The sequence below is a fragment of the Podarcis raffonei genome, chromosome 16 (genome assembly GCF_027172205.1).
Source record: "Podarcis raffonei isolate rPodRaf1 chromosome 16, rPodRaf1.pri, whole genome shotgun sequence".
Classification (NCBI taxonomy): domain Eukaryota; kingdom Metazoa; phylum Chordata; class Lepidosauria; order Squamata; family Lacertidae; genus Podarcis; species Podarcis raffonei.
This window is the reverse complement of record NC_070617.1, coordinates 24,648,919-24,671,264: the sequence shown is the minus strand read 5'-3', so window position 1 is coordinate 24,671,264 and position 22,346 is coordinate 24,648,919. Positions and strand designations below refer to the sequence as shown.

The window sequence follows — 22,346 nt, the reverse complement described above, 5'->3', positions numbered from 1 at the left end:
CAGCCCTCCTCAGCACGGCCCCTGACACTTACCCAGTATCCTCCCAGTCCCGTCCTGGTGCAGTCCGTCTGGATGTCCTGTAGAAACGGCAGGTGGTAATACTTGGCAAAGACCATCAGGATGACACCTTGCATCCGCACCGTGCTCACCTGGAAGAGTGAAAGGCAGTGAGAGAACCAGGCAGCATGGTGCAATGGTTAGAGGGCCTGGGAGACCGGTGTTCATTTTCCCACTTGGCCACGATGAAGGTCGCCGGGTGATCTTGGGCCAGCCACTGTCCCTCAGCGTGACCTACCTCACAGGGTTGTTGTGAGGGGTTAAAGTGGGGAGGTGTGGGGAGAACTACGTACACCACCCTTGAGCTCCTTGGGAGGGAAAGTGGGATAGAAATGCAATAATGAATAAATACATCTCTCCACCCTCGTAGAAGGCATGGCACTCAGTTCGAATCCTGTACACACACACACACACCCCAGACTCGGGATGGGAGTTTTGCAGGCTGGTCTGTGACAGCAAAGTCTAATTAAGGAAAGTGGAACAATAGAAGTATAGAATCGCAAAGCTGGAAGGGGCCATTGAGAGTCATCCAGTCCAACCTTGTTTCTCAATTTGACCCTTTCACATGGTTTTGTATGTTTTGTGGTATTTTATGCATTGTGGCTTGCCGTCATTTTTATCGATTATAGTTTAGTAATTCTTTATTGTAACTGATAAGCGTAAACTGTTTAATTATTATTTGTTGACCTTTAATTTTATTGTTCACTATTCTGTTACAACGGATTGCTGAATACAGTCATAGCTTCGACTTCCAAAACGTTTGGAAGCCAAAGTGTGTTTTCTGATTGGCTGCAGGAAACTCCTGCAGCCAATCGGAAGCTGAGGAAGTCCCGTCCGACGTTTGGCTTCCAAAAATAGTTTGCAAACCGGAACACTCACTTTTTTTTTTTTGCGGCATTCGGGAGACAAAACGTTTGAGAACTAAGCTGTTTGAAAACCAAGGTACGACTGTATTGCTTTATTTGATCTAAGTTGTTTGTTTCAAAGTTATTGTGACTTTTTTGGGGGGTACTGGATCAGACGCGGGTGGCGCTGTGGGTAAAAGCCTCAGCGCCTAGGACTTGCCGATCGAAAGGTCGGCGGTTCGAATCCCCGCGGCGGGGTGCGCTCCCGTCGTTCGGTCCCAGCGCCTGCCAACCTAGCAGTTCGAAAGCACCCCTGGGTGCAAGTAGATAAATAGGGACCGCTTATCAGCGGGAAGGTAAACGGCGTTCCGTGTGTGCTGCGCTGGCTCGCCAGATGCAGCTTGTCACGCTGGCCACGTGACCTGGAAGTGTCTCCGGACAGCGCTGGCTCCCGGCCTATAGAGTGAGATGAGCGCACAACCCTAGAGTCTGGCAAGACTGGCCCGTATGGGCAGGGGTACCTTTACCTTTACCTTACTGGATCAGATTGTTATTACGTGTGAGACCTTTGCTGTCTATTTTCTTGTTTCTTCAGCTCATGAATCACCTTGTGTATGTATAGTAACATAGAAAGGCGGTGTTATAAATTAAAAGTGAACTGAAATGTACAGTGGTACCTCGGGTTAAGAACTTAATTCGTTCTGGAGGTCCGTTCTGAACCTGAAACTGTTCTTAACCTGAGGCACCACTTTAGCTAATGGGGCCTCCCACTGCCGCCATGCCATTTCTGTTCTCACCCTGAAGCAAAGTTCTTAACCTGAGGCACTATTTCTGGGTTAGCGGAGTCTGTAACCCGAAGTGTATGTAACCCAAGGTACCACTGTACTGCAGGAATGGCAACTAAAGCGTCCATAACAGAAGGACATCCAAGCTCTGCTTAAAAACATCCAAGAAGGGAGAATCCATGTTAGGGCTAGAGGTGAGCTGCTGTCTGGAGAAACAAATGCAAAATACAGTGGTACCTCGGGTTAAGTACTTAATTCGTTCCGGAGGTCTGTTCTTAACATGAAACTGTTCTTAACCTGAAGCACCACTTTAGCTAATGGGGCCTCCCACTGCCGCCATGCCATTTCTGTTCTCATCCTGAAGCAAAGTTCTTAACCTGAAGCACTATTTCTGGGTTAGCAGAGTCTGTAACCTGAAGCGTATGTAACCCGAAGTACCACTGTATGTGTATTCGTGGAAAGTCAGCTTATTGATGGCTACCACCCATGATGGCTGTTATGTACTGAGTTGAATAGGATCCAAAATGCAGCAGTCTGATACGTCCTAGAATAATAGGATCCAAAATGCAGCAGTCTGATTGGTCCTAGAATAACAGGATTCAGAATGCAGCAGTCTGATTGGTCTGCAGGAGCCACCCAATCCAGCTCCAGATGGAAGTGAATCCACAACCTGATTGGCCTACAGGAGAATTCCGGAATTAGCCAATCATGTGGGGCCCATTGTGTAAATAATGTATATAAAGCAGATACTTTGGGGGAACTTCCATCCCTCCTCACCACCATGAGCTGAATAAAGAGCATGAAATCCACTCTCGACTCTGAGTACAGTATATTTCAATGGCTTTGCTGTGCCTCCACAGCTGGAGGCAGCAATGCTTCTGAATCCCAGTTGCTGGAAACCACAGGGGGGGAAAGTGGGCTCTTGTGCCCAGGTCCTGCTTGCAGGTTTCCAACAGGCATCTGGTCAGTCATGGTGAGAACGTGATGCTGGACTAGATGGGCCATTGGCCTCATTCAGCTGGCCTCTTCTCATGTTCTTATGAGTTATGCACAGCGCTCCATTTTCAAAGTGCGTTTCCTTTCTGTATTCTATTACATCGTATGCCACAGTAAGAATAGCATATCCAATTCTAGACCACAAAAGTAAAACATGCAAGGGAGATGGAGTTGTCCCAAGGTGATCTGGCGCATTATGAATGTGTCCTGGAAAGCTCCGGTTGTGTGTGGGGTAGGCAGGGCAAGAGAGAGAGAGAGAGGAGTAGAATCCGGCTGTCAGAACAAGCCCATCCCATCGCCCCAAGTCACACAGAGGCTGTCCTAAATAGGGAGACAGCACAGCAGGATCCTCAGCCCTTGAGAAACCAGCAGCCGCTCCTGTCCCCTGCGCCGTCACAACAGCCTCCCAAATGCTCTGATGCTCCTCGTCGCCATGGCATCGCCATGGAGACCACTGTGATGTTATCGTCGGGAGCAGGGCAGGGTTCTGAGGTCATCCGAGGAACTCAGGCAGGCAAGCACCCAAAGCAGCTCGCCTGGAGCACCCTGACTTTGCCAAGGCTACTGGAGCCTCGTACCCTCAAATCCTCAAAAGCAGGGCTGTGGAGGGAGGGAGGTTGGCACCTGCGACACTCACAAGGGGCGTCGCCTCAGCCAGCCTTTGCGTCCCTTAATCCCACCAGCACCACAGTCGCTGGGCCAGAAGGGGCTGGTGCCATGCAGATCTTTGCAATCTGGGCTGTCGTCTGAGGTTTCATGCGTGCCTTGGGGGTGCTTCTCTCTATGCGAACCTGCCTCCCTGTGTGAGAACCTTCTCTCAGTGCCCTCGACGTCAGAGGGATCAACCAGAGAGAGCCTTTTCGGTGGTCGCTCCCAGGTTGTGAGGTTCCCTCCCAAGAGAGGTCAGACTGGCTTTCTCCATCTTATCCTCCCACTGGTAGGCTAAGAGAGGCCTTTGAAAGCTAAGGCTCAGATGATGCCGATCCACTGGGCTGCCATGCTGGCAAACTGGATTGGGACACCATATCAAGCTGCATCCCATAATGCACTTTAGGACAGGAGTGGGAAGGAAATCTGTCTGGATCGACTGGGAGGCTGCCACATCGAGAGGGCAGAGTGAGGCTGTGGGTCAGAAGAGCAGACCCATGGGCAGTGACGGACATTATGTGCATTTGTGTACAGTGGACGCTCGGATTGCGAACGTGATCCGTGCGGGAGGCACGTTCACAACCCACAGCATCCGCAACCTGCAGCACCGTGTCTGCACATGTGCGGGTTGCAATTCGGAGCTTCTGTGCATGTGCAAAGTGTGATTCAGCGCTTCTGTGCATCTGCAAGCGCTGAAACCCAGAAGTAACTCATTCCGGTGCTTCCAGGTTTTGGCGCGTCCGTAACCCGAAAATGTGCAACCTGAAGCGTCTGTAACCCGAGGTATGATTGTATTTTAATGAACTGAACAGAGTGAAAGGTTATGAGTCATGGGGGTGCAGAGATGGGGTGTGTGACTGGGGGTATGAATGAACTTAGTACTTAGCTTATATCTTTAGTTACTACTGTATTTTGTTAATGTTTTTAATATTGCTTTGTGGATTCTAAATGCTGCATTGGTTTGTTAAACACACGACTTGTCACAATTGTGAGGTTTAGCTTATTTTTTAGTTGCTGTTTTGTTAAGTTTTTTATAGATTGCAATTTTTTTTGATAATTTGTTAATTCTTTTATATGATGTATGCTGTATTCGCGATGTGCTATTATGTTTTATTATGTTATGGTTATTTATTGATTGTTAAACTGCTTTGAGATTCATTTGAATGAACAGTGGCATAGAAATGCAATCAATCAATCAATCAATCAATCAATCAATCAATTAACCACAGCTGCCCCACCCTTGGCTTATTGCCCACCACTATCATGGCCAGGGACCAGCGCATTGCCAACAGACACTTGAGATCTGCAAGGCTAACTCCCCCAACACCTGTCCACCAGCTGATATCACTTGTGACATCATCTGATGAGTGGGAGGACAAGGTTAAATCCTGCATTGACAGTGTGTACCAGTTTTGAGCAAGGAACAGGGGCACATAGCCAAAGCAGGAGGATTTTACACACACATCCTGCTCATCAGCTGGTGAGTGGAGGGGTTAAATCCTGATCATTTCAGCAAAGTTCTTAATTCAGAACCCCTTGCTGAAACAGTCAAGGAAAGGAAGCATAGCAAAAGGAAACCTGGGAACCACAGCAGGGAGATCAGAAGTCATACTAGAATTAGTGAAGAATTAATGCGGGTGGCGCTGTGGGTTAAACCACAGAGCCTAGGGCTTGCCGATCAGAAGGTCAGCGGTTCAAATCCCCGCGACGGGGTGAGCTCCCGTTGCTCGGTCCCTGTTCCTGCCCTCCTCCTTGTAAAGTAACAAAGATTATGGGTAATTTTGAAAAATAGAAGTAGTGGAGAACATATTGACATGCAGTCTTAATTATTGTAATAAGGGCCCATGCAGGAGATGGAGGGAAGTCACAAGTCAGAGAATCTCCTAAGATGATTATACAAATTGTTTGATTGTAAATTTCTATTGATAAAAATAAATAAAAAATATTTAAAACAACAACTGCGGGAATAATAACACAGTCCCTTAATTAAGTTTGCATTGGTCCTGGCTTTAAAAAAATAAATCTGTTAGTACAAACAACATTCTGAATCACTGTTGTTGTTTTGTGTAAAAATTAATTTTATCAGCCCTCTGATTATTTGCAGTTATTAAAAGCATTTGCATTCGTAACCAAAAAAGAAAAGAAAAGAAAGGATGTCCCCCCCCCCCATATTCTTAACCTGTCCTCATCTTGTCACTGAGTTCCCCTTGGTGCTTACCAGTACAAAATTAAATGGACTCAACACCTCCATGAAGAGTTCGCTCCACTGGTCTGTGAAAAGAGCATCTTTGAGCCGTTTGTTGATCATGGAGTTCACCTCCTGGAGCCTGAAAACAATTCAAAATTGTCACTAGCTGGCAGGCAAACACTTTGGAAAGAACACTCTGCTCTCCAGGCACTTTCATGGGATAAAGAAAATGGAGGGAAAGTCTCATGTTCTTATAAATAACCCCTCTTTTTTCCATAAAATTTATATACCAATTGATTGTAAAGCAAAAAGTCTCAAAGAGAATAAAACTATAAAATTAACTATAAAAACAATTCTTCAAAAGATAAAATCAGCAATGAACTAAAAACAGATTAAAACTTTCAGCAATTTTTTAAAAAGGCTTTTCTAAACAAAAATGGTTTTTTAGCAAACGCCAAATAGAGGGCAGGGAAGGCACCTGCCTGGTGTCAATAGGCAGTGAGTTCCAGAGATTAAGTCCCACTCTAGACAAAAAAAAAAAAAGATTGATTTCTTACAAATGCATAATGGGTATTATGTGGGACCTAGAACAGCGCCAGTTCCGTAGTTCAAAGCAGCTGAGGATTTTTCAAGCCAAGGATCAGAGGGGCTGAGCTCACCTCACCCACAGGGCTGAAATCCCTTCCTCCACCAACACAGTACAAAAGACTCAGTGGCTCTACAAAACCTCGCCCTGTACCAATTCAAAATCAAAAGGAGAACCTGTTCTTCTGATTCAAGATATGAGAGGGGGAAACCACATAATTGCCAGATAATGGAATCATAGAACTGTAGAGTTTGTGCTGAGTTGTTGCTATGTCAAAAAAAATTATTGGGCATTGTCCTTTTTCAACCATTCTCCGTCTGTGTTACATTCTCCGTTATTGCTTTGGGATGGAAAGAAAAGGCCAAATGGAATATGGAAAAATGGAATGATTATGTGTTTGAATACGTACAATCAGAAATATTTGCACAGATAGTGGCAGAGGATAGATGGGGAAACAAATGCCAAAGAATCACAAATAAATGGGCTTTTTACAGGGACTGGATAGAAAGAGGGGAAGCCAACCCGAACATACAAGATCGAATGAACAGACTGTGTACATGGATAAAGATATGAAGAAGGAAGGCCTGACCGGGGGAGGGGAGGGTTGGAGTGGGGGGGGGGAGGTAAACCGGATGGTATTTTGAATGGATTTTGTTATGTAAGCCCTTTTTCAGAAACCATATATATTAATGCTAAGTAGGTATGCTTTGTAGTATGAATGAATTGTGTTTTGTATTCTTTGTTTATAGAATATATATAATAATGTTACGTTACTAAGCAAATTTAATAAAACAGTTTAAAAAAATCCATTCTACGTCAATTTAGGAGAAAGGAAATCGCATCTGAGAATTACAAAAGGGGAGCGAGAATTTGGGGTGACGTGCCTAGATTTGTGAAGATTGCATTAGAGAAACTTGGCTGCAAAAAAACAAACAAACCCTGCAACACTGTGCAAAAATGTATATATTATTAAAATAAAGGTCGGCAGCGAATTTTAAAAAAGAAAAATCTACAAACTGATGTAGATGTTGAAGGAGATGGGTATGTTTAGCCTGGAAAAGAGGAGGCTGAGAGGAGATATAATAGCCATCTTCAAATATCTGAAGGGCTGTCACATGGAAGATGGAGCAAGCTTGTTTTCTCCTTCTCTGGAGGGTAGGACCCAAATTAATAGATTCAAGTTACAAGGAAAGAGATTCCAACTAAGCAGCAGGAAGAAATTTCTAACAGAGCGGTTCGAAAGTGGAGATCGTGGAATCTCCTGTGTGGGGCTACCTTTGAAGGTAACCCGGAAACTGCAACTAATCCAGAATGTGGCAGCTAGACTGGTGACTGGGAGTGGCCGCTGAGGCCATATAACACCAGTCCTGGCTCCCAGTACGTTTCCAAGCACAATTCAAAGTGTTGATGCTGACCTTTAAAGCCCTAAATGGCCTCAGCCCAGTATACCTGAAGGAGCGTCTCCACCCTCATCGTTCAGCCCGGACACTGAGGTCCAGCTCTGAGGACCTTCTGGTGGTTCCCTCCCTGTGAAAAGTGAGGGAACCAGGCAGAGGGCCTTCTTGGTATTGGCGCCCGCACTGTGGAATGCCCTCCCACCAGATGTCAAGGAAATAAATAACTATCTGACTTTTAGAAGACATCTGAAGGCAGCCCTGTTTAGGGAAGTTTTTAATGTTTGATTGTGCTTTTAATTCTGTTGGGAGCCACCCAGAGTAGCTGGGGAAATCCAGCCAGATGGGCGGGGTATTTATTTTTCTTCGTCTTCATCTTCTTTGGAGGTTTTTAAAGCAGAGGTTGGATGGATGCTTCAGTTGAGATTCCTGCATTTCAGGGGGCTGGACTAGATGTCTCCCAGGGTCCCTTCCAATTCTACGATTCTATGATTCTAAGTGGGGAGAATGAAACTTAAAGGTTGTGGGGGGAGGCTGAGAAAGGGAGAGAAACTAAACCAGGCAGATTTGGCCATCTCTAGTCCCAGATGTTCACATCTGGCAATCACTGCCCTGAGCACCGTTCCTTCACCCTGCAGAGTTGTGTTGGATGGGAGTTCACACACACTTAAACACACACTCTACTGACATGCTCTGCCAAAAGGGCAGTCCATGGCGGATCCTTTTCCTTACCCAATGGTGATCATGTCTGTGTCGTTGGAGTCCCCAGTGTTGAGGTGCAGGAGCGAGGTCACGTCGGTGGGAGGCATGGCTGTACCAACGTTCCAGGTCACGATAGTGATGCTAAGAGGAAAGAGGGAGCCTGGCGTCAAGGGTCATGAATATTAAACTCAAGGCTGGATGACTGTCACACACTTTATTTGGGGCTGCCCTTGGGCCTGGTTCGGAAGCTCCAACTGGGGCAGAATGCTGAGGCCAGAATGCTGACAGGAGCTTCTGGTCGAGAACATGCAGCCCCCTTGTTAGAACACCTCCACTGGCTGCCCATCTGAACAACTTAGGTCCAAGGTACCACAGGGAACACTTGAACCCAGTATGTTTCTGAGCACAATTCAAAGTGTTGGTGCTGACCTTTAAAGCCCTAAACAGCCTCGGCCTAGTATACCTGAAGGAGCGTCTCCACCCCTGTCGTTCAGCCTGGACACTGAGGTCCAGCACCGAGGGCCTTCTGGTGGTTCCGTCACTGCAAGAAGTGAGGTTACAGGGAACTAGGCAGAGGGCCTTCTCAGTGGTGGCGCCCACCCTGTGGAACTTCCTCCCATCAGATGTCAAGGGAATAAACAACTATCTGACTTTTAGAAGACATCTGCAGGCAACCCTGTTTAGGGAAGTATTTAATGTTTGATGTTTTATCGTGTTTTTAACATTCTGTTCAGAGCCATCAAGAGTGGCTGGGGAGACTCAGCCAGAGGGGCGGGGTATTATTATTATTAATATTATGTCCTAGCTTGAGCACAGAAATCACCTGCAGGAGCATCACTGGTTGTTCCCCAAGCTAGTGAAGCTCATTTGACAACAAGAAACCAAGCCTTTCGTGTCATCAGCCCAGTCCTGTGGAACTCTTGGCCACTAGAGAGTCAGCAGGTGCCTTCTGTGCCAACTTTTAAACACCTGCCGAAAAGATTTCTGCTCTGTCAGGCCTATGCAGGCAATTAAGAACACCGTTGGGATTCCATTCCACCTTTTGCTGCAGACATGGGATTGTTGCGTGTCACACGTCTGTTTACATTCCAGCACAGATTGCTGGCGTGAGCGGAACTTCCGCTCTGTTTAGTTGTTGTTTTTAGCTCTCTCTCCGAGAAGACGGCAAGGAGAGATGACATGTTTCTTTGTCCTGATTTATGTTTAATAAATGTGTAGTTTAGTATGTATCTACAGCCTCAAGCCTCTTCTGTTGCGCAGTATACACTGCTGAGCAAAGTGTGCTCAAGTCTGTAAGCTTGGGTCGCTGATGTACGTCGGAGCAGAGGTCGAGGAATCTCTGCAGCAACAAGGCTGAGAGGGAGACGTTCCAGCTGGGGCTGAGACCCCCCGATTCCGACAAACATACCCTTCCACATGGTTAATTGATGTCTGTTTTTAACTCTCTAACCTTTTTATAGTTTTTATTTTACTATTTTTTATGTTTTATTGCTGTAAACCACTTTGATTTTTTTTTTACATAGCGGAATATAAGTACAGTTAACCTTGGTTGTTGAACGGTCTGGACGTCGGACGTTTTGGATTTTGAACGCCAACAACCTGGAAGTGAATGCTTCCATTTTTGAACGATTTTTGGAAGTCAAACGGCTTTCGAGGTGCATTTCTCCATTTTTTTCAATGGATTTTCCCGACAGCCCCATTGTGCCTAGGTTGTCAAACGTTTCAGAAGTCGAACCAGAATGGATTACGTTCGACAACTGAGGTTCCACTGTATTTTAATAAGTAAAATAAAATAATAATTATGGGTTGTTGTTATTAGTATCATCTTTGTGCCCTTCACCCTAAAGTGCCAAGGAAGGTTACAACATTAATTTGCACTATTAAAAACAGTTTAAACAACTTATAATCACAAAATAATGTAGGTCCCTGATAGGGTTGCCATATTTTGAAGAGCAAAAAAGAGGACACATTTGCCAACTTACCATATTTTTCTGTGTATAACATGTCCACGTGTATAAGATGACCCCTATTTTTTGGGACTCCAGATTAAGGAAATGGGGAAAGATTGCACAGAGTTGTTGAAGTTTGGGGTGGGGGATTGCCAACAATCACTCACCCGCCTGACCACCGCTGCCAATCACATGCCTCGATGAACCCACCAATCATCTGCCCGCCAAGTGGCTGCCCAATTACCGCAGCAGCAGCCAATCACCTTGCCACAACCACCAAACACCTGCCCAATCACCGCTGACAATCTCCTACTTGTGGCTGCCACCAATCGCCCATCCTCACTCTGTACTATCCATGTACAGTGGACGTTCGGGTTGTGGACATGATCCGTGCAGGAAGCCTGTTCGCAACCCGCAGCGTTCGCAACCTGCAGCGCCATGTCTGCGCACACATGGTTTGCGATTTGGCACTTCTGCACATGCACAAAGCACAATTTAGCGCTTCTGTGCATGCACCAAAACCCAGAATTAACCTGTTCCAGTACTTCCGCGTTTGGCACGGTGCACAACCTGAAATCACACAAGCCGAAGCGTCTGTAACCCGAGGTATGACTGTATAAGATGACCCCCATTTTTTCCCATTTTTAAAATAATAATAAAAAATCATCTAATACATGGAAAAATACGGTATACTTTTAACTATGGATCACTATGAAGAAAGAGGACATGTGCGGGGGGAAAGGACACATGGCAACCCTAAAACTGTCGAAAGCCAGAGTGGCAACCCTAAAGTAAGCTGGACTGAGGTTTGCTAGACTGAGATTCAGCTAGCCAGAAACACTTATTTCACATTCGCACCTGCACACCAGGCATGCAGGGAGGGTCTGTGCAGATGAAGTTGCCCCCCCCCCATCAACAAACCACAGACAGAGTTTGCCTCACCCCAGACACCATCATTCAGCTGCAGGCTTTTGAGACGTGGTGTTTCATCTGAGCCAAGCAGCTTCCAAGAATTTTGCAGATCAAGACAGTGACAGCCTTTGAACACCCCAGTATTTTATGCCTCAACCACCTCCTCATTAATTCATACATCACACAGGCATCTTCTAGGTGTAGTTTTAGACATCTTAAAAAGGTTATTTAGACAAGCTTACTTTGCCACATGAGTGACCTAGTTTTGCATTTTTTGCCTTGCTGTTTTTTTTACCTTGATTATGTACAGGAGTGCTCCAAACATATAGCAGTATAGAAATTTATGCATAAATTAATACACATTTATAACTTCTTTTATTTATTACCTCTGCCTGCCACACTACAATATAAACTTCTTTGGGGCAGTTTAGAGAATAAATAAGGTTTGAAAAAACAGCTAAAAGCAAAAAGCAAAAGCAAAACAGAAAACCGTTTAGGGGAGGGAGAATCCTGCATTACTTGTTATTTATAAAGCTTGGATGAACAGAAAAGTCTCTGTCTGGTGCAATAATGACCTCCAAGTTAACACCACTTGAGCCTCCCTCGGAAATCTGTTCCATTACCAAGGGGCCACCACCAAAAAGTCCCTCTCCTTAGTGGGGTTCAACAATACCTGGAGGCATTAGACTGACCCCCTTGGATGCTGGCATCCACCAGACATTCAGATGTTGTTAACAGACCCTCCGGGGGTCTCTGTTTTACAGATTTACAGAAGCTGTCCCAGTTTCTAATTTGTTTTTCCTTAGGAGATCCCTATTTTCATCAGAGAAATGTTGGAGAGTATGGAGTTATGTGACCCCCCCCCTGAGCCAAGGAGATAACTAACTATACAACCTTTAGAAGACATCTGAAGGCAGCCCTGTATAGGGAAGTTTTTTGATGTTTAAAGTTTTATTATGGTTTTATGATGGTTTTATTATGGGACGTGAGTGGCGCTGTGGTGTAAACCACTGAGCCTTGGGCTTGCTGATCGGAAGGTCGGCAGTTCAAATCCCTGGGATAGGGTGAGCTCCCGTTGTTCGGTCCCTGCTCCTGCCAACCTAGCAGTTCGAAAGCACCTCAAAGTGCAAGTAGATAAATAGGTACTGCTCTGGCAGGAAGGTAAACGGCATTTCTGTGTGCTGCTCTGGTTCGCCAGAAGCAGCTTAGTCATGCTGGCCACATGACCTGGAAAAACTGTCTGCGGACAAACGTTGGCTCCCTCGGCCAGTAAAGCGAGGTGAGTGCCGCAACCCCAGAGTCGTTTGCGACTGGACTTAACTGTCAGGGGTCCCTTTACCTCTATATCTTGGAAGGTGCCCAGAGCGGCTGGGGCAACCCTGTCAGATGGGTGGTGTCAGTGCTTTTTTCTGGGGGGACGCAGGGGGATGCATACCCCTGAACATTTTGTGAATATTTGTACTTTTGTCCGTTTACTGTATTTATTTTCCCTGATTTGAACTGTAAAATGGTGGCTTTCCTTGAGTCAAAATGAGAGTACCCCTAAACATTTTTAAAGAAAAAATAAGCACTGGGCAGGGTATAAATAATAAAATTACAACAACAACAATTGAATAAGATGTCCCTATTTGCATCGGATAAATGTTGGAGGGTATGTAATAATTTTATTATTTAATCCCCACCCATCTCACTGCCACTCTGAACGGCTTCCAGCAAAATATAAAAATGCAATAAAACATCAAACATTTTTTTAAAATCCCCATAAAGGGCTGCCTTTGGGTGGACTACAAAACTTTTGTTGGACTACAAAACCCATCGGATGAAGCCAGCATGGCCAATGCTCATGGAACTGGAGTCCTGCAACAGCAAACTCGTGAGATACAAATGCAATAAATAAAACACAACAACACTGTAGCCAACTAACCCCCAGTTAAAACCTCGCTTTGGCTACAAATGTACCAAAGGACCTTAGCAGAGACACTCTCTGGCTCAGTTGCTTAGAGCTGGGTGCTGATAATGCCAAGGTTGCAGGTTCAATCCTTGCATGAGACAGTTGCATATTCCTGCATTCCTACGATCTATAATTCTTTTGGCCTTCCCTGCAGGGCTGTCATTAGCCAGGGATGGAGCTGATGTCCTCATGATGTTCTCCAAGACTCCCGGCAGCTTGTACAGTGAGCAGTCAGGGATAACGGGAGCTGTCGTCAACCAACGAGCACTAATACAATTTAAGCACTCTGACCGCTTGGCACGTGCCATTTTCAGAGGCTGCTGTGCTAATATGATTGGCGTGGCCAGCTGGAATGCTCAGTGCCTGGCAGAAGCCCCCGGAGGGCCACTGGCCACGGCAGGCTCCCTGGCAATAAATCCCAGGGCATTAACACAATTAAACCGCATATGCAGAAAGGCGCCAGTTAGTGTCAGCAAAAAGGACTCGCTGCAGGTGCAAGGGGGGGGAGGCGCTGCTCCATGGGAGAAGGGCTTGCTTGGCCCTCCAGCAGGAGGGAGCTGGTTCCAAGTTGCTTATGCCAGGCATCCTGGTAGCCCCATTGTGCGGGGGGCAGGGGGAATGACTGGTGTTGTCATTCTAGTTGTCGGATTCTCAGTTCCCGTCAGCTCCAGCCAGCACAGCCAGCAGGATGCAATGTCCAAATTGGACCCAACCCTAGCCTGCATCGCTGGGAAGTTGGGTTGTGAAACGAGGGCACAATTTAGGAAGCCACAGAGAAGGACACACAGAGACACACCTACAGGGCTGCTCCTAAAGGAGCAAAGCCCAGTTTTTCTTACCAGCTCACTGGCACTATGCCAAAAGGGACAATAGTTATGAACCGTAAAAACAAGCCTAAGTACAAAGGTCTTATGGCAAAGGCTTAAAGATAAGACCGGTTTGGCCCGTTTAATGTTGCAATCATTATAATGAGATTTGCTGTAAAAAAGTGGTCTACTCTCTCATTCATAGTGTGAAGCGGTAGCAGCAGCGGCAAAAAATAAAATAGCCTAATGCAATTCTAGGCTGCATCAATAGAAGTCCAGAGTCCAGATCAAGGGAAGTGATAGTCCCACTCTATTCTGCCTTGTTCAGACCTCATCTGGGGTTCTGTGTCCAGTTCTGGGCCCCGCAGAGTAAGAAGGCTAATGACAAGCCAGAAGGTCCACAGAGGAGGGCAGCCAAGATGATGAAGAGTCTGGGACTCAAGCCTTAAGAGAAACGGTTGAGGGAGTTATAATATCAATATTATAATAAATTGTAGTTGTTGTTATATTTTATTATTTATTATTTATACCCCGCCCATCTGGCTGGGTTTCCCCAGTCACTCTGGGTGGCTGCCAACAGAATTAAAAGCACAATAAAACATCAAACATTAAAAACTTCCCTAAACAGGGCTGCCTTCAGATGTCTTCTAAAAGTCAGATTGTTGTTTATTTCCTTGACATCTGATGGGAGGGTGTTCCACAGGGAGGGTGCCACTACTGAAAAGGCCCTCTGCCTGTAACCTCATTTCTCGCAGTGGGGGAACCGCCAGAAGGCCCTCGGCGCTGGACCTCAGTGTCTGGGCTGAACGATGGGGGTGGAGATGCTCCTTCAGGTATACTGGGCTGAGGCCATTTAGGGCTTTAAAGGTCAGCACCAACACTTTGAATTGTGCTTGGAAACGTACTGGGAGCCAATGTAGGTCTTTCAGGACCGGTGTTATATGGTCTCTGCGGCCGCTCCCAGTCACCAGTCTAGCTGCCGCATTCTGGGTGTGTTTAGCCTAAAGGAGACCAAGAGGTGATATGAGAGCTGTCTTCAAATATCTGAAGGAGTGGTGGAGGATATTGGATATGGGAAATGGAGCAAGCTTGTTATTTGCTGCTCCAGAGGGTAGGGTCCAAAGCTGCTCAACAGTGGAATGAACTGCCTGAGAAGGTAGCCAAACTCTTCTTCACTGGAGTTTCCTAAACAGAGGTTGAATGCTCATCTCTTAAGGGTTCTTTAGCTGTGATTCTGGAATTGCTGGGGGTGGATTAGATGATGCTTGGGGACAGCTTCGAACTCTATGATTCTATGACTGAATGATGGGCATCGGGATTCATCAATATCTAGAGGGACAATACATGAAAGTCTTTCAATAAAAACTACAGTGGTACCTCGGGTTACAGACACTTCAGGTTACAGACTCTGCTAACCCAGAAATAGCACCTCAGGTTAAGAACTTTGCTTCAGGATGAGAACAGAAATTGTGCTCCGGCAGTGCGGCAGAGCGGGAGGCCCCATTAGCTAAAGTGGTACCTGAGGTTAAGAACAGTTTCAAGTTAAGAATGGACCTCCAGAACGAATTAAGTTCTTAACCTGAGGTACCACTCTATCTATCTATCTATCTATCTATCTATCTATCTATCGTATCTATCTATAGTATCTATCTATCTATCTATCTATCTATCTATCTATCTGTCTGGACACAAGCTCCCCAACCCCAACATGATACAATTTGCATCTCACTGACCCTCCCCTGCTTCAAAATACAACCTTCCTCCTAAGTCAGGGGTAGGCAACCTAAGGCCCGGGGGCCAGACTCGGCCCAATCGTCTTCTAAATTCGGCAGCCATCTTCATCACAGCTCCCACAGCTCGCCTCTCCAAGTGGCTCCCTAAAGTGAAAGTGGTAAGATCACTTGCCAACTACTTGATAGATCTGACGGAGCCCAATTTGAGAAGAGCGTTTACCATGGCCCGTTTCCATTCTATACCCACGGCCTTCTTGCAGGGGATTTACTTTAAGACCCCTATTACTCAGCGTCTATGTCCATGCACAATGAATGAAGTAGAGGACTTCATACACTTCTTTTTCTACTGCCCTATTTATGAGCTAATAAGAACTAAGCTCCTCCTCTTGATCCCGCCCACCATCACATCTAAGGAAGACTGTTTGAAATCGCTTCTTGTGGACGCAAATCCCCAAATTTCACGTGGGGTGGCAATCTTTATAGTGCAGGCTTTGAAACTCAGGGCTACACTGACTGGGTAGTGTGTCCCAGACCTGGACCTGTTTTAATTCTTTTTATTACCTTTTTAACCTAATGTGCCGAGCCTATTTTGGGGCCATTATATGTTTTATATACATCTGCATTTTAGATTCCCGGCGCTGGCAACTAATTTTTACATTATTGTTTTAGGGTAATTTAAATGTCACAATGCCAGTAATATCGTTTTGAATTTTGTTAGGTTGCTTCTCTCTAGCATTTTTGTCTTATCCTGCTATGGCTGTATGCTAATGCAATAAAGGTCTTCTAAATCTGGCCCGCGGACAGTCCGGGAATCAGCGTGTTTTTACATGAGTAGAATGTGTCTTTTTATTTAAAACGCATCTCTGGGTTATTTGTGGGGCATAGGTTATTCATTATTATGTTTCAAAATATAGTCCGGCCCCCCACATGGTCTGAGGGACGGTGGACCAGCCCATAAGCTGAAAAAGGTTGCTGACCCCTGTCCCATCTGCTCCTGGTCCCTCACCCCACCCCCTGAGCCATCGCTCCCCCCATCACGCCCAGTCCGCCTCACCGAAACTCATTGTCCTGCTTGGTGTGGGGCTGGCCGAGTCGCATCAGAAAGCTTTCCTTGGGATTCATGTTGCTGCTGCCCAGGTCCTGGGATTTGGGGGGCTGCCGGAGCCTGCCATACGAGACGATGTCCTCCGACTCAGCCTTGGAGAGCATGGCGGACTTAGAGGGGCCCACCCTTCCTCCACCAGAGATGTACTCGCTCGAGATGGCTTTCGGGAGGGACATGGGCCGGTGCGAGGAGCCGGAGCGACCCAGGTAGATGTGGTCGCTGGATTCGGCCTTTGGGAGAGTGTCCTTGAGTTCCACCGTGGCGAGGATGCCAGAGGTCACTGGGTCCAGGCCGCAAAGTTCTGGGAGCACACCCTGGCTGGGCGACTGGCTGAGTTTCATGGAGGGAGAGACGTTGGATTGGGTTGACGAGCTGCCGGAAGCTGGAGACAATGGCCGTAACTCTACTGGAGAACGCAGGTTTGGGGTGTTGAATGCATGGATGCCCCCAGAGCCCTCCGGCTGGGCTCTGTTGAGATCCAAGGAGAGAGGCTGGTTCTGTCTCTCAGACGCCGAATGGCGAGACCCGTCGGGCTGCAACCGGGTGTGGAAAGAGTCAAACAGCGAGTCAGGCCTAGTCCCACTCGGCAGGTTTCCTCCGGTATACACGGCATTGCTGGATCCCTCAGGCTGGTACCGGACTGTCCCATCTGAGGCATACTGGTTGCTGGCAGGAGAGAACAGCCCTGGCGATGCCAATCCTGTGATACTGTTGCGTGGAGACACCGGCTGGGACCCGATGGGGGAGGGCGGGCCTTGGTCCCTGCTGCCACGGTGACTGGACTCCATCTTGAAGAAGAGGGGAGAAAAGGGCAGAGCACATTAGACAGCCGCGTGGCATGTGAGGCCCTGCCTGCCAGCCTATCTTCACGCAAAGATGCCCACAATGACCCTGGCAGGCGTGAGGAACCCGTCTCAGTTTTGCCCACAAATTCTGCAGCGGCGTCCGCAGAGCAGAGCCAAGCAAGGTCATGGCTAGAGCCAGGCTCTGATGGGAATTCTCTGCAAGGAGGTTTTTGCAATATATCTGGCATGTCCCTGTGGGGTCACTGCAACCTCCTTCCTTCTCGTCTTCTCTTCCAGGGCTGGCTAGGACCACATGGCCCATGCAAGAGAACCTCCCTGACTCTTAACCTCAGGAATGGACAGACAGAGGGTACACCATGTCTCTGTATACAAAGGCTGCCCTTTGAGATGACCTGGGCTCTCAGCATCCACTCCTAACCCTGCCCTCTTCTTCATGTTCACCAGACCTTCTGAAGAAGTCCTTGTAGCACCCTGGGGCAATGAACTCCAGGCGGCAATTGTGACACAGCGTGAATTCCTTCAGATACCAGGCAGCTTGCTCCCAGCCCAAATTCAATAGAAACTGGGAACACAGGCAACTACCTTCTACTGAATCAGACCATTGGTCCATCCAGCTTGGTGTTGCCTCCACTGACTGGCTCTCCAGAGTTTCAATCTCTCCTAGCCTTGCCTGGAGATGCCAGGGACTGAACCTGGGACCTTCCATGTGGAAAAAATAAATAAATACTCTGCCACTGAACGCCAGCCCTTTCTCCAAGTTGTTTTCAGTGACACACCAGTTTCCGTGGCTCCCAACAGCCTTTGACAACTCCCTGCTCTTTTTCCAGATCGACACACACAGGCACCTACAACATGGGTGGCTAGCCTGTCACCCTCCAGATGTTACTGGACTCCCATCATCCCTGACCCTTGACTGAGGGGTTAACAGGAGCTGGAGTTCCAAGAATGAATGGACGGGGCCCAAGGGAACTGTCCAATTCCTGAAGTTCCCATGGCCCCCCCTCCACCCCGTAGCAAAGGAGTGATTATCGTGAATTTCAGGTCAGATCTGAAACACATCGAGAGACTTCATTTCCCTGACGCTTCCTGGCACAGTACCCAAATCCATCCAAACAGGGAGAATTCATGGCCTTCCTCTGACGAATCACTTTCCATGCCACCATGCCCAGGTTCTCCAGGTGGCAGGAGGTTGGCATCGCTTTCCTGTGCCAACAGCCGTGGAACGTTGGGGCTGAGGGTTCTCTCTCCTGGGAAAGAAGCTTGGGCAAGTAGCCAGCGGCCAGCCAGGGTCTGAAGGGAGAAGGCTGGGGTTCAAGGTTATGACTGGTGGAGCCCTATATGGTTGGGACTCAGGCTACCAGAAAGACTATCTCCCTCTATGAACCTGCCCAGGTGGCACAACCCTCGGGTAAGCACCTCCTCTCGGTCCCAACAACATCAGAGGCACAGCTTTTGGTGACACGAGGGAGAGTCTTTTCAGAGACTGCACCCAGATTGTGGGATTCCCTCCCCAGAGAGGACAAGCTGGCTCCTTCTGCCAGCAAGCTAAGACCTTCCTGTTTCAAAGGCAGGCCTTTGAAAATTGTCACACAGGTGATGCTGAAGGCCGGGTGGCTGTCAGGGCAAACTGGGTTTGAACTGCTGGCTCCAAATATGTTCTGATGTGGTTTAATAACTATTTTTAACTAGTTAGTTCTCATTAAATGTAAAGGTAAAGGGACCCCTGATCGTTAGGTCCAGTCACGGACGACTCTGGGGTTGCGGCGCTCATCTCGCTTTATTGGCCGAGGGAGCCAGCGTACAGCTTCCAGGTCATGTGGCCAGCATGACTAAACCACTTCTGGCAAACCAGAGCAGCGCACGGAAACACCGTTTACCTTCCTGCCGGAGTGGTACCTATTTATCTACTTGCACTATGTGCTTTCGAACTGCTAGGTTGGCAGGAGCGGGGACCGAGCAACGGGAGCTCACCCCATCGCAGGGATTTGAACCGCCGACCTTCTGATCAGCAAGTCCTAGGCTCTGTGGTTTAACCCGCAGTATAGAAATGATAATCATCATCATCATCATCCCAACGGTCCTCTCTAGACCAACCCTGGCAATGCAAGAATAACAGCTAAAGATGACCACCCAAACTCTGCCTTAAAAACCTCCAACAAAAGAGATTCAACTATGTTCCAAAGTGGTCTGTTGCACCATCTAACAGCTCTATTATTATATTAAGTCATTTTTTAAATTATGTTTAATCAGTAATTAGTTATTATTATAAGAAGCACTCTAATATCACCATATCAGGGAAAGAGCCCTCGCCTGCCTCCTTTTTTAAAAAAAAAACCACCAGACTCTAATTGCCTTGATAGCTCAGACAAAGAAACCGACTGAGTCAGGCTAACAGCAAATCAATATTCAAGAATCTCCCCATACACAGCGAGAGGGTCTTCCCTGCAGTGCCCCCAACATATGCAGACAGCATTCCGTAAACAAGAATCAACAGTCCCCACCCCAGTTTCAGAGCAGAGAAACTAGCCAGCCACAGGGACTAGGGCCATAGCTCAGTGGAAAAGCTCCTATATAATTGCATGCAGAAGGTATTGGGTTCAATCCCTGGCCTCTCCAGATGAGGCTGGAAATGTCCTGTGTTCGAAAACTGCTGCCAATGCAAACTATATTGAGCTAGATACTGAGCCTCGGTGTAAGGCAACTTCTTGTATTCTTATTACATAGGACTTATGCCAGGGTTAGACTCTTTGCCCAACAGAGAGCTGGTGTGGCACAGCAGTTAGAGTGTCAGACTAGGACCTGGGAGACCAAGGTTCGAATCCCTGCTTCAGTCATGGTCCAGTCGCTGCCTATTGGCTCACAGGGTTGTTGTGACTATAAAATTGGGGAGGGGACGAGTGAGCTCCTTGGAGGAAAAGTGGAATAAGTTTAAAGATAAATACATAGGTTGAGCTTTTAACATCATGATCATACAGACTGTGTTTTTTCACTGTGGTTTAACAATCCCTCTTCTCAGGGAGCTGTGGGAACTGTAGCTCTGTGATGGGAATAGGGAAGTCTCCTAACAGCTCTCAGCACCTGCAACAAACTACAGCTCCCAAAATTATTATTTGGGGGAGGGGAGTCATGGTCGCTCAAAGAGGTATTGCAGTGTTTTAAATGGATGGGGCAAATGTGACCTAACATGGCTTCTCACTCCAGAAACCTTTTCAAAGAGAGAATTGCAGGGACTGGAGGCTGGAGCGTCTGTGCGGGCTTCACCAGTGAGCTGCAGCCTGCTCCTGTCGGTGAGGCCTGAGGCCTCCAGCCTGCCAAAAAGACCCACCAACAACAACACCTGCACTAGAAGATGAATGCTGCTGTCAGCACTGTCCAAGAGAAATGCACTCTGCACATGCTCTTGAGCGCTCCCTTGTTGGCAATGACATCGCTCGTCTCTGGGGCTCAAAACCTGGTAGTAAAATGAGCTCTGAGGCTCGGATCCTGCATGTGAGCAAAGAACTACATGGAGTTTTTGAAAGAGCTGGACCACCGACTCTAAACTTCAATACAGGGTTAAACCCCCCCCACACACACACTTTTCTTGCCCTCGGGAAATCTTACAGGAAGTAATTTCAACACTGTATTCATTACATGCTAAATCCTCAAAGAAAGGAAAGATTAACCTTTCTCCAAGCTTCAGTGGGCTGACCCCTCCTTCCCTTGCACCCCACAAATGGGGGGGAAAGCAGCTTTTTTAGCTTTCTGAGGAAAAGTCCCTCCTGCCTCAGTTTCCCCACCTGTGCACTTAATATATTTATTGCATTTTTTCCCATGGAGCTCAAGGTGGGATGGAGAGGGCTCCTTCTCTTTAAGCCACACAACCACCCTCTGGGGTGGGTATTGGCTGAGAGACAGCAACCACTAGCCCAAGGTCAAGTGGGGATTTGAACCCGGGTCTCATCAGACACTTTCACCTCTATGCCACACCGCTTTGCCCGACTGCAAAAAGGGAGTCCGCTAGGGCTCACAATCAAAATCAGTGGAGGCTGGTTTATTAGTGCCATTGTGGAAAACAGGCCCACCAACCTCAGCCAGCCCCCACCTGCCAGCCTTCTTAGAGACATCCGGTCCAGGGGGTGGCACTGCCAAAACCGCTTCCTCCTCCTCCTCTGTCAGTGTTGCCCTTGGCAAACTCAGCGCAGAGGAGGATGGGGACAACGCAAAACTAGCATGAGATGGTGCTGTCTATTGCGGGGGGAGCAGCCCCCGCTTTCCACCCCAGCAGCCCCAACTAGCACCACCTGCCATAGAGGATTGGTGAGCACCTTCTGCCCTCCACAGTGCCCGTCTCTCGCAGCTTACGTGCCCTTCATTTCCCTTCCCCTCTCTCTCCTGCTCTGCCCAGCTGGTTGCAGAGCTCCCAGTCCTGCTGACAGCGAGAAAGGTAGAGGACGTCCTCTCTCCCGGCTCCCTTTCCCCAGAAGAGAGCTTCCTCTCCCAGCCTCCCCTCCCTCTCTGCCTGGGCCTGCCCAATGCCCGCCTTGCTGCTGCTGCCAGGTGGGCATATTCATTCACCTTGGCATCCATGCTTTTGCATCTCCCGAAAGCAGGAAGCGGGCACAGAGTGCCTGCGGCAGGCAGACCCCGGGCGCTCTTTTGCCACCAGCAGGAGGAGAGAAGAAAAGGGGGTGTTTGCTCCACAGTGCCAGCTGCAGACTCAAAAAAAAGAAAAAAGGATTTGCCCACAGACCAGCTGGCACTAGAATGGGCAAGGGCACCAAAGGAGTCTGGCCCCAGCAAGAGCTGGAGAAAAGAAGGGAGGGGGAGAAGGTGTAGCTTAGACACCAGGATGGCAGCTGGCAGGAGGTGTGACGAAGGGGCACCCAGGAAAGATTTAAAAG

The 22,346-nt window shown here is 47.7% G+C and overlaps 2 protein-coding genes across 4 annotated transcripts in view; one reads left to right on the top strand and one right to left on the bottom strand.

Annotated features, from left to right (window-relative positions):
* INPP5J (inositol polyphosphate-5-phosphatase J) overlaps nucleotides 1-22,346 on the bottom strand; it is a 40,171-nt gene that overhangs the window by 16,117 nt on the left and 1,708 nt on the right. For 2 of the 3 annotated variants that reach the window (XM_053369080.1, XM_053369081.1), the window contains exons 2-5: nucleotides 16,607-17,445; nucleotides 8,232-8,342; nucleotides 5,550-5,658; nucleotides 33-149 (exon numbers count right to left, since the gene is read on the bottom strand). In XM_053369080.1, coding sequence (XP_053225055.1) covers nucleotides 33-149; nucleotides 5,550-5,658; nucleotides 8,232-8,342; nucleotides 16,607-17,445 — 1,176 coding nt within the window. Of the gene's footprint in view, nucleotides 1-32; nucleotides 150-5,549; nucleotides 5,659-8,231; nucleotides 8,343-16,606; nucleotides 17,446-18,561; nucleotides 18,773-22,346 lie in introns of those variants that run through there. The other variant, XM_053369082.1, reaches the window with a different exon arrangement.
* SELENOM (selenoprotein M) overlaps nucleotides 18,827-22,346 on the top strand; it is a 33,096-nt gene continuing 29,576 nt past the window's right edge. The window contains exon 1 of the mRNA XM_053369084.1: nucleotides 18,827-18,871. Coding sequence (XP_053225059.1) covers nucleotides 18,842-18,871 — 30 coding nt within the window. The 5' untranslated portion in view covers nucleotides 18,827-18,841. The remainder of the gene's footprint in view (nucleotides 18,872-22,346) is intronic.